Source organism: Macrotis lagotis, chromosome 8 (assembly GCF_037893015.1).
Source record: "Macrotis lagotis isolate mMagLag1 chromosome 8, bilby.v1.9.chrom.fasta, whole genome shotgun sequence".
NCBI lineage: Eukaryota > Metazoa > Chordata > Mammalia > Peramelemorphia > Peramelidae > Macrotis > Macrotis lagotis.
The window spans coordinates 165,789,810-165,801,453 of record NC_133665.1 but is presented as its reverse complement, the minus strand read 5'-3'; the positions used below and the strand labels follow the sequence as shown (position 1 = coordinate 165,801,453).

Sequence of the window (11,644 nt, the reverse complement as noted above, 5' to 3'; positions counted from 1 at the left end):
TAAGGCAAATGTGTGGATACTGCTATCTCAGAGTAGAATTCTTCAAGTATTTGATAGGCTATCATGATTAGATTTGGTCTTTTAGCTGTTTTTCAAACATGCCTGAGACCCCATTTTTCCTTTGTTTTTGGCAAAAATCCTGGAGGGGTTTCCCTCTTCCTTCTCTGGCTCATTTTATAGATGGTCAAGTGACTTGCCCAGGGTCACAGAGTAGAAAGTCTCTGTGGCTGGATTTGAACCCAGAAAGATGAATCTTCCTTACTCCAGGTTCAGAGTTCTGTGCACTACAGATAGCATCGCCTAACTACCCCTTATATTTGTTCTGCTTAGTTGCGACACTAGTCACAAAAGATATAGACATTAAGAAAAGCAAATAAGGCATGCTAGAAGTGGGAGTCTAAGCAGTTAGTTCAACAGTTAGAGCTATCCAAAGTGAAATGGGCTTGCCCTAGAGTGTGTGACCCCATCTCTGTGTGGCTGAGATACATCTTTGGGGGGCTATAGCTTGTACTATCTAGCCACTAGATCCTGCCCAACTCTTACATCCTTTGACTATAAACTCCCTCAGGCTTCTAAAATATCTCCAAATGCAGAACTCATTCATGAGATGAGATTTTATTAAGTCCTTCCTATTAAAAAGTCTCTGAGTCAGGTACTGGTGATATAAAGGCAAAAATTAAACACCCCCTACCCTCTAAAAGCTTACATTTTAATTGAGGGAAAGAATAATACAATAATAAGTAAAAACAAAATTCATAAACACAATCCAAAAGTTTTCCAGAGAGACCAAACTGAAAGGAATTAACTTTAATGTAAATAAATAATGTTGATTATATATTAATTTATGTTGTAAGAGGGGAAAAAAAAAACTTTGAAAGCCAAAGAGTTCTTAGCTGATGCTTATTTTTCATGCTATTGGGGGAAAAATCCACTAAATAGTCAAGTATAAATACTTAAAATATGAATATAATTATTTGTAAACTACTCTTCTCTGTGGAAAATATTATATGAATTTGATATTCATATAATAAGCTTCTCTTTGGAATCTTCTTATTAGCAAAAAAGTCCAGACTACCTAACAGTTGTAATTACATCTTATCCTCTACCTATTTGACCTTATGATTTGATTAATGCTTTATTTCTTTTCCAAGTGTAGAAGATGGATTATCTGGAAGAGATTCATAATCAATTATAGAACACACTGGGACCAATTACTAACTTTACTGAAATTGTAGAAATCTGTTAAATTTTAGTCACTTACCATGAAATAAAATAATGTATATTAAAATTTGAGCTTTGAAGAGTATCCTGAAGAGTGATTTTATTCATATACACCTACACACATATGTGTGTATGTGTGTGCATTTCTAGCTTGTTCCTGAGAGTGTCAGTAAGTAGTTTAAAAAATGACTAAATATGTTTCATTGAAAAAGTTGGTAGAAAACTAACATTAATCACATATAAAATAAGGAAAGATAAAATAGTATTAAGTTCACCCATTACTGAGTACTATGAGTCAATAAAATGAGCTGATGATGACTCATTCATGGAGGGGAAAAAAAAAATCTCACCCTATAACTTTTGAGAAAGGAGAAATCGGAAAAGAAAAACAATGAAAAATGCAGGAATTCTCCACACTGGCAAAGTCAAACTAAAGGCTGTATGATGAGAAACTCTTGGCAATATGATTTGATGCTTTATAGCTTATGCAAACGGTGATATTAACCATCGGGGATTATTCATTGGGTGGTGATGGAAACTAAATTACTTTAGTTATAAATGTATGTGAACAAAATAATTATTATTCACAGAGGGTACAAAACCAAGCTGACTACCACCATTATGAAATAGTTTCATGAACTTCTAATCTTTATAAGTCTGGATGAAAGCAAACATTTGTTTCCTAATACTGTGGTGTTCAAATGGGAATGTACTCAAGTCGTTGCCAAAATAATGCTCACATTCCATAAAATGTTGGGATTTATATTTGAAAATAAATCCCTGCAAGAGTTTTATTACTCTAGCATGCAAATAGCTACTTGTAGATAAGAAAAATATGCAAGGTATGTGTCAAACTAATGAACTCTTTGGGCTCAACTGAAGTAAGTGTATATAAGCTAGAAACAGAATATTATAAAACTCCAAGTAGAGAATAATTAAAAATATGTGAGGCACTTAGAATGAATTAATCCCATACGTGTTTGTTAAAGCTTAAGTCATTTGCATAACCCTGATACTAAAAATATGATATGTTAGGTTTCATTTCTCTCTATCCTCAAATAGTTTCCTGAATACATTATCCCTAAGCTAAAATCCTTGTCATCCGATGTTTCAGAAACTCATATAAATGATCTTTCTGTGATTCTAACTTCTTCTGTTTTTCAATACTTTTCTTAATAATTATGCTATTTCTAAATAGCATCTGATTACTAGAAAGCCACAATAGCTGCAAAATGAGATTTTATAAACCAATTGCTCTTGTTCATTAAAAAATTGTATCATTTTACTTAATATGGTAAAAACAGAACATCAGAGAAGGGACCATGAGATAATATTTCTAAACTTCTTTGCAAATCTTAAAAGTATTACCACTACTATCAAGTCATACCAGCACCATTGCTGCCACCCCCCAACCACCCGCATTGCCCCCTAATACCCCTATGAACTTTTGCTGCTGTTATGGGTGTGAATAGATGATGAGTCACATCTACCTTGAACCTTTTAGAGGGTTTCAGATGACCATTTTGAGGTGGGGGAAAAGGAAAAGTATAGAGCAGCTAGGTGATACAGTGGATAGAGCACTGGCCTTGGATTCAGGAGGACTGGAGTTCAAATGCACTTCAGACACTTGCCACTTACTAGCTATGTGACCTTGGGCAAGTCACTCAACTCTGATTGCCTCGCATCCAGAACCATCTTCAGTCATCCTGATTCATATCTTGCCACTGGACCCAGATGGCTCCCAAGGATAAAGTGAGGCTGATGACTTAAGACAGCTCCCTTCACTCAAATCCAATTCACCTGCATGTCATGGCATTACCTTCTCAATGTCACAGTCTTCTTCAAAAATATAGGACAAACATTCATTCATTCATTCACACTAAAGAAAGAACATTTGTATTTAAGGACCCAGTTTCAAATCTCAGCTCCGCCCTTTGCTGGCTTTGGGAAGACAGTTCAATCATTCTCCTTTTTGGACCTCATTTGTAAAATGAGGGCTTTGGTAAAGTTGATTTGAAGGTGACTTAAAGATTTAAATTTTTGATCCCCTGATTTTTAGAAATTAGGTCAACCATTTCGAATTAGTCTACTGACACTGCTATAAGTGAAATTACCTAAAATAATTATCATTTCATATGTCTTTGTTTTCAAAGCAAAGATATAGTTCCATAATCAGGAAAAAAATTTTAAGGAAGAATTTATTGAAAACTGAGGACTAGTGAATTTAATAAAACAAAACAAAACATTGGACTAGAATTCAGAAGACCTGATTTTTGTACTGGATATCAGTAGTTTGGTACATGAGGACAGTTACTTTGGACCTCATTCTTTGTCATCTGTAAACTAAGAGATGTTGAGCTAGGTGATTTCTAGCCTTTCTATCTGTAAACTGCATAGCAGAGGTAAATCAGTAGGGATCCAATGTCCTCTCAAGCTCTAATTTCACTTTCAATTTTAAAAATTCCCTGAGTCCATGAACTTCTCTTCTATGTACATTTTCCATGATGTGAATAAGCTTGTTTGTACATATTCACTATTATTGTCTATGTCATTAGATTATAAACCCTTTGAGGGCAAGGACTGCCTTTTGTCTCTTTACAGATCCTCATAGATTAGCATAGAGTTTGACACATTCATATGTTAATTGACTGGCTCTTCATTATTCAAATTAGTCCCTATGATGTTTTGCATTTAAATGAAAGCACATTTCCTAGGACATCAAAATGCCTTTAAAAATTTTGAGGTTACATTTATTATTAAGCTGTTGTTTAAGAAGTCCAGTTAGACTATTGTTTTATTAGAAACCAGGAAGGATGGGATTTCAGGGAAGCCTGGAAGGATTTGCATGAACTGATGCTGAGTGAGATGAGTAGAACTAGAAGAACATTGTTCACCTTAACAGCAACATGGGGGCGATGATCAACCTTGATGGACTTGGTCTTTCCATCAGTGCAACAATCAGGCACAATTTAGGGGTATCTGCAATGGAGAATACCATCTGTATCCAGAGAAAGAACTGTGGAGTTGGAACAAACACCAAAGGCTTTCTATGTACCTTTAATTTAATTTTTAGAAATTGTCTTATTATGTAATTTTGCTATATCTCCTACTATATGATTTTTCTTTAAGGATATGACTTTTCTCTCATCACATTCAACTTAGATCTATGCATACTATGGGAATGAGGTAAAGACTAACAAATTGTCTTCTGTGGGGGGGGTGGGGGAGGGAATCAAGATGGGGCAAAAATTGTAAAACTAAAAATAAATAAAACCTTCCTAAAATTAAAAAAGTTATCTTATTATATAATTTTGCTATCTCTTATATTTCATTTTTCTTCCTTAGGGATATGATTGCTCTCTCATCACATTCACAGTGTATACAATGGAAACAATGTAAAGACTAATAGACTGCCTTTTGTGGGGGGTGGACAGAGGGAAATGAAATTAGGGAAAAAAAATTGTAAAATTCAAAAATAAAAAAATAATTAATTATAAAAAAAGAAGTCCAGTTAGGGTGAACATTTCCCCAAATCAACTAAGTGTGGCTCTAGCAAACACATTTTCACCCAATTGATCTGCAAACTTTCATCTACCCCAGACAATTGGTTTCAAGTCACTTTTGTGAAACAATGAATATATATATATATATATATATATATATATATATATATATGTCATCCCAACCAAAGCCAAAAGCTCATTTTTAGTCTTATATAAAAGATATTTTTTATATACTCAAAACTCTTCAAATTCCTGATACCCTCTATATTTTTAAACTGAAGAGATATTGATCTAAGTTTTGTAAATCAGTGAAGCAAAAACTAAGTTTAACACTTACTCATATTTTACTTTAAAATCTGTTCAGGATGATCAGAAGTCACTGGTGTTCTATAAATTAGCATCTACTTTGCATCACATTATGTAAAGTCATTAATCCTAGAGGAGTCCTAATAAAATTAACGTTAAGGATTTCTTTAGTTTTAGCAATATAGGAATACTGGCAAGTTTTGTTAAAGGCTCAGTTTTAGAGTCATATTTAGGATGAGGAGATTAGTGGGAATGAAGAAGAGACAATTTCAGACATGGGAAGAGTAAAACATAAAATTATTTTTTAAAAGTCTAGAGGCTGTGAGAAGTGTGTACACGTCAATGAAATCCCACATTTTGGATTATGTTGATGTAAAACTTAGACTCCCTCAAGTCAAAAGGATAAAGTTGTGATTAGAAAGAATCTGTAGCTGACCAGGATAAACTTGATTTCTTTTCTTTCATGCCAAGAAAAATAAATGAAAAGTAAGTGGATTGTAAAATATTCAATGATAACATCCATTGAAGTCAATGAATTATTTTAGTTATTTTGAAAGCAAAAAGCTGAGAAATTATATGGTTTGAGAAATACCATAACTCAAAATACCAAACATCAGGCAGAAACAATTTGCACTTAGAAAAAGGGTTAAATAAAAAGACCATTGTAAACTTTAATGATGAGTCTGACAGGGACAGCATCCGATTCATGGAACTAACATAAATATGCAAGATTCTCTACTCCAGTGATTCAGTGTATTATAATCAATCAGTAAAATTATCTGTACCTATGTCAAATAAACAGTTGTTGGTACTGACTGATATGATTTACGTGGAACAAGTGGTAACTTTAAAAAAATATCATTTTGAAGCTTAATACATACACCAGACTGATTTTTATGTGTAATAAGTTCAATCAATATCCTTGAAATAATTAGTTTGGGACTCCAGGGAATTCTAGTGCTGGGCAGTTGGTAGTTGTTTTATTTTAAAATAATTGCTGCCTATACTATATTGCAGGAAGCAGGAAAATAATCTATACTGTTTTCTACATTGTATCTTGCAAACAATGCTGAAATGGAGGCTACTCTTGCATTGCCCTGCTTTTTAACCTGCTTTGAAATTTAAATATCATGGAAAATGGACCTTGTGGGGCACCTGGAATTCATTTACTTCAAGTGCAATGTAAAATGAGGAAGCCCATGCTATACACCCCTAATGCCTGCCTTCCTCATTTTCATACAGGATTCCAAGCAAGTACCTTAAATAGGTCCACTGGTCTTTAAGTTTGGATACACTTTCCATGAGGATTTTACAAATGCAAATGGTCCCCCATGATCTTGCTTTTCACATTTCTCAGAAAATTAAAATTCAGTGTATGTGATAGAGAAAGGCTGTTTTAAAGCAAATCTGATCATTGTCCTGTTAGAGTTCATCTCTCAGTAGTTCTCCATTATTCTAAAACTGTATTTCAGCATAGTTAAAAGTCTAGTGTTTTATTACAGTCATCTGTCCTCTGGGCTCTTGATAGCGCAGACACCTTAGGAAACCATGCGTCATGTCCATGATATTTACAATCTTTAATTGGCCTGGGAATTTCTGAGATGAAAATGTCCTTCCCTTCAAAGGGAAAAGGAAGCTGGGAGAAAAGAATTAATAAATGATTAGGAAACCACTGATAATTTTGCTATTTTACTTGTGAGGGTAGGGTGCTTAGGCAAACAGCACAATTTTTTCCAGAGTCGTTCCTTGTGCCTGAGTGACTATGGATTGCAAGTACTTTGCTATTCCAATAAAAGAAAACCTTAGGGGATGGAAGATTAGTATCAGATAAAACATGGCCATTTATTCAATAAATAAGAAAGAAGGGAAGTATTAGAAAGAATGCAGGTTACCCTAAGCTATATGGAAAGAAGGATTACAATTTGGAGAGCATAATTTCAAGAACTCTGTTAGCTAAAACAGTTTGATGCCAATAGACCAAGAAACTTTGTAAAGAGAGATCATGATATTCTCTTTAAATGTTTATGATTGTTTTATGTGTATTTTTCCTGAACTAGAAATTAAAATATTAGTGACGGGTCAGAATCTTGATGACAGCAATTCTTTCAATCACCAAAAGATTAGGACTTCTCTTGCCCATGATGATAGGAGAGAAATATTTAGTCATTTTGGGTCCCTGTTCCTCACACATGAGCTTAAATGGTCACTCAGATAACCCAGCTCCTGCCTCATTGAAAGGATCTACTCACTACTATCAAAGATACCAAATTAAAAACCCCAAATTAAAACAAAGTGGAAAAAATCTACTTGACAAAATAATTAATCAAATATTTTATTCAGGGCTTCCCATATGCTCAACTGTGATGGCCATAGAATGTGATTAAGAAATTTAAAATATGGTGCTCACTTACTGAAGGTCGAAATGAATATGAAGAAAGGAGATTGATACATGGATACATGCACACAAAGTCAACATAGAAGAGAGTATAGCAAGTCCAGTTATGTATATCATAAAATCATAGCTGTAGAGGCAAACCTTAGTTTTACAGATGAAAAACCCAAGACCTTGTGAGATTTAGAGATCTGTTTCATATCATACAATCCGTATATAACTTGGTAAGATATGACTCCTCCCCAAGTACTGGGCAGAGCCAGAACTCTTTTCTCTTAATTATACAAGACTGAGAGTCATCTCCAGTGCTCTTGACTCATGTTTTGCCACTGGGCTCTGATGACACTGGAAGAGAGCAAGGCTGGTGAATTGTCATAATTCTGTCTTATTTAAAATCAATTCACTCGCAAGTGAAGACATCACCTTCCTGATGCCACTGCTCCTCCTCCAGAAGAAACAATTAAAATAAGAAGAGATCATGGAGTGATAGTCAGACGATAAATAGCTCAGGAATTGGAAGAAGCCAGTTACAGAGATAATAAATAGCAGGGCCAAGATTTGGAACCCAAGTCCTGTAATTCATTCCAATACTACCAGAGACACCTAATGCTTCTTTAAAATCCAAACATTAAATAAACTTTCTGAATATCACATAATCAACTGCTATCTTGGACACTTCTGTCATTTAACGATACCTCACCATTTTTTTTTTGGATTTTTTTTTTTTTGCAAGGCAGTGGGGTTAAGTGGCTTGGCCAAGGCCACACAGCTAGGTCATTATTAAGTATCTGAGCCCAGATTTGAACTCAGGTACTCCTGACTCTATGGCCGGTGCTCTATTCACTGTGCCACCTAGCTGCCCCAATACCTCAGCATCTTGACTTTCAGACAGCAATCTAGATAAGACTAACCTGCAAATCTCCATCAAAAATATTTTCCAAATATATCAAGAATCGAATACATTTTTAGAGTACAAGTTGATATCAATTCCTTCCACAATCATGGCTAATGACAATAAATGCTACAAAGTTTTGAGCAGCACCACACTTCCTCAAACACCAAGATTTCTCTCTCCTTTGGAATCCTTGGACAGTTTTCTGGCTTTTGTTTAGGAATAAGCAGAATGGATCACATTTTCAGTTGGCAATATGATAATGAATCCATCTAGACATTTCAAAAGTAGTCATGTTAGATTAATAACTCAGGAAAAATTAACTATTAGTTTAGCACAAAATGGCACCCATAGCAACAAGAACAAAAGACAACTTTCAAATGACAAGTTCATTCTCTATTTCCAGGGCCATGAGGATCGCCCTATAAAATTAGAGTTTTTGTTCTGTACAATAAATGAATTTACCTTAGGATCAGCAGTGAGCAGTTTAAATGCTTGGTAAACTTGGGCTTCCTTTACTCCACCTCCAAGATCAAGGAAATTGGCTGGCTTCCCACCATTAAGAGAGATGATGTCACAGGTTGCCATGGCAAGCCCAGCACCATTCACTGTAAAGTGAATCAAAGTATCATAGTATTTTACATTTAGGAAAAGTACTTGAAAAGTTGGGGGGAACCCCAAAACATCATATTAAACTTGAGGAGAGAGGAGATGAAACCCAAGTTAATGACAACAGCAACAAAAACATGATCTTAGTGCCTATCTTTTTTTTTAATAGCTGAAATAATCACAGTCATGAGCACTCATCAAATGAAGACATGGAGAAATTTTCTTTGATAAAACTGTAATCACAATGGCCAAGCATTCTCTAAAGAAGAGATGAAAAACATATATTTGCTACTCCATTTTTTACAGAGTTGTAGGATCAAAAGTGACGAGCATACTCCATCAGACTTAGTATTGTCGAATTTTAGATTTCGAGCAACAAGAGCCCTTAGAGACCATCCTGCCTCCCATTTAACACTTGCAGGAAGTAGGTTCCATTAGGGTTAAGTGACTTGCCCAACATCCTGTTTGAGGCAGAATTAAAAATCCAAGCCTTTTTGAGCCCTCATTGATTTTCATTCTAAAATACTACCTGTTGCTTGGCTGTTATTGTCCACACATATCAGATTACTGAACTCTTTCCTCCTCTTTACTACATGCACACACACATACACACACGTGTGTGCATACATATATATGTATATACATATGCATACACATAGAGCTTTTAAAATGATTTATTGGAGAAGGTATCTATTAAGAAATAGTGATGAGACAAAACCAAAAGAAATCCATGAAAATTAATTATGTAAAAAATAAGAGAACCAAGGGGTTAAAATAGTTTATATATTTCTAAGGTTTATTAATGTTTACAGAATACTTTTTTTTTTCCAGCAGCCTTGCCAAAAGGTAGTATTAATCTTCCCATCTTACAGAGGAGGTAATTGAGGCTGAGGTAAGTTAAAAGTGACTTGTCCAAAGTCCCGAAACTATGGAGTAGTTAAAGTTATATTTAAACTCAGGTCTTACTTGATTTCAAGTTTATCACTATCTATCTTGCCAAACTGACTCCTGGGTAAGTTTTATCAATGAATTTCCCCTTCTTAGGACCCTACAGGTTTAATCATATGTGATTATTTTTCCTTATATTTGAAAGTAAAAATTCTCTTTCAAACAAGAGAGGCTCTCAAAGTAGAGTATCCTTCACTTTTTCCTGACCCTTGATGCCTCACAGAAATCTCTCAACTGTGACTAATTTAATTAACTCTGGCAGAGCTAAACATGTGAGTGTTTCCAAGTACTTAGGACAGAATAGGAAATATGCTAACTGCAGCATTTGGAGGCTTCAAATTCTCTCAAAGCATGGAAATCTCTGCAGGCACTCTAAGCAAACTTTCTTGACTTTATTCTAATTGTGTCCATGCTTTTTTCCATTCTTCTAAAGGCTAAAAGATCACGCGTACGTTAGTTTATCATCCTGAGAAAGATTTGAGGATTCTGCTACAATGAAGTCATTGTCCTTTACAAAAAGTAAGACCTTCTGTATTACAAGTAAGTCTATGTCACTTTCTATTGTAGAGAGCAGGATGCTATGAGAATGAGGTCCAAGAGTATAATGGTATTGTTGGTTTAATGAACCACAAATCTTTTTAATGTTAATTCCATTAAGATGAAGACCTCAGAACAAAAGCAATGAATGAGTGCTAGCAGAATCTACAGCCTTTTGCTATTAAGTAGCTAGAGTATAAATTTCAACACTATAATCTGAGGACAGTTACCAAAATGATTTTGTCTCCACGCACTCATTCTTATCTTGACTGAATATGCCATTTTCACAAATTCAGATCAAAATGATGAAATCAACATTTTTCTGTTAACAAACTGGAATAGTAGATTAAACATGGTATTTTTCTGTTATCACTGAAACTAAAGAAATATAGGGTAATGATTAAACTCTATGCCCTCTCTTTTTTCCCCCATTAAGAAACAATTCCATTTTAATCCTACATCCCAGAGCAGTTATTTTCTTAACACTCTGGCTTGTGAGGGAAAACATGTTGAATTTTTGGACACTAAAGTTAGATTATAATGAGTGGAACTTTAAGGCAGTAAATTATTTTCAATTGTAATGAATGTTTCAGAGAATACTCTGGACTAAATCTTAGGATTTTATTGACACAGCATGCAGTTGTCGGTAGAGAAAGTCTAGCAATTTGGAGTCAGCAAAACTTGGGTTCAAATCCCATCTTGGACACTTGTTAGTTCTGGGACCCTTGAACAAGTCACTTCTCTCAGTCTCAGTTTCTTCATCAGTGAAATGGAGATGATACTATCTATATACTTGCTTCAAAAGACTTATGAGGATCAAGGGAAATATATGCATGAAGCACTTTGAAAATTATTTTTATGACAGTTACTACTTTTTTGTTGTTGTACCAGTTCGATGGGGTTCAGGTAGTTAATCTCCTGTGATGTGTCACTATTCTGTTATTTTTCTTTGTTTACTATTCTATGGTCATCTGCATAGGTGAGTAATGTGACTTTTTTATAATTAAGTAAAAATATCTGGAAGTAAATTCATCGTGGGCAGCAAGGTCGCATAGTATATAAAATGCCAAGTCTGGGATCAGGAAGACTTATTTTACTCGGAACCAATCTGGCTTCAGACACTTACTAGCTGAGTAACCCTTGAAAACTCATTTAATCTTATTTGACTCAGTTTTCTCATCTGTAAAACTGATTGGAGAAGGAATTGGAAACTATCCCTATATCTCTAGCCAAGAA

General features: G+C 34.7%; 1 protein-coding gene across 1 annotated transcript in view; it reads right to left on the bottom strand.

Moving 5' to 3' along the window:
* SUCLG2 (succinate-CoA ligase GDP-forming subunit beta) overlaps positions 1–11,644 on the bottom strand; it is a 412,323-nt gene that overhangs the window by 122,862 nt on the left and 277,817 nt on the right. The window contains exon 9 of the mRNA XM_074198779.1: positions 8,780–8,922. Within this exon, the coding sequence (XP_074054880.1) occupies positions 8,780–8,922 (143 nt within the window). The remainder of the gene's footprint in view (positions 1–8,779; positions 8,923–11,644) is intronic.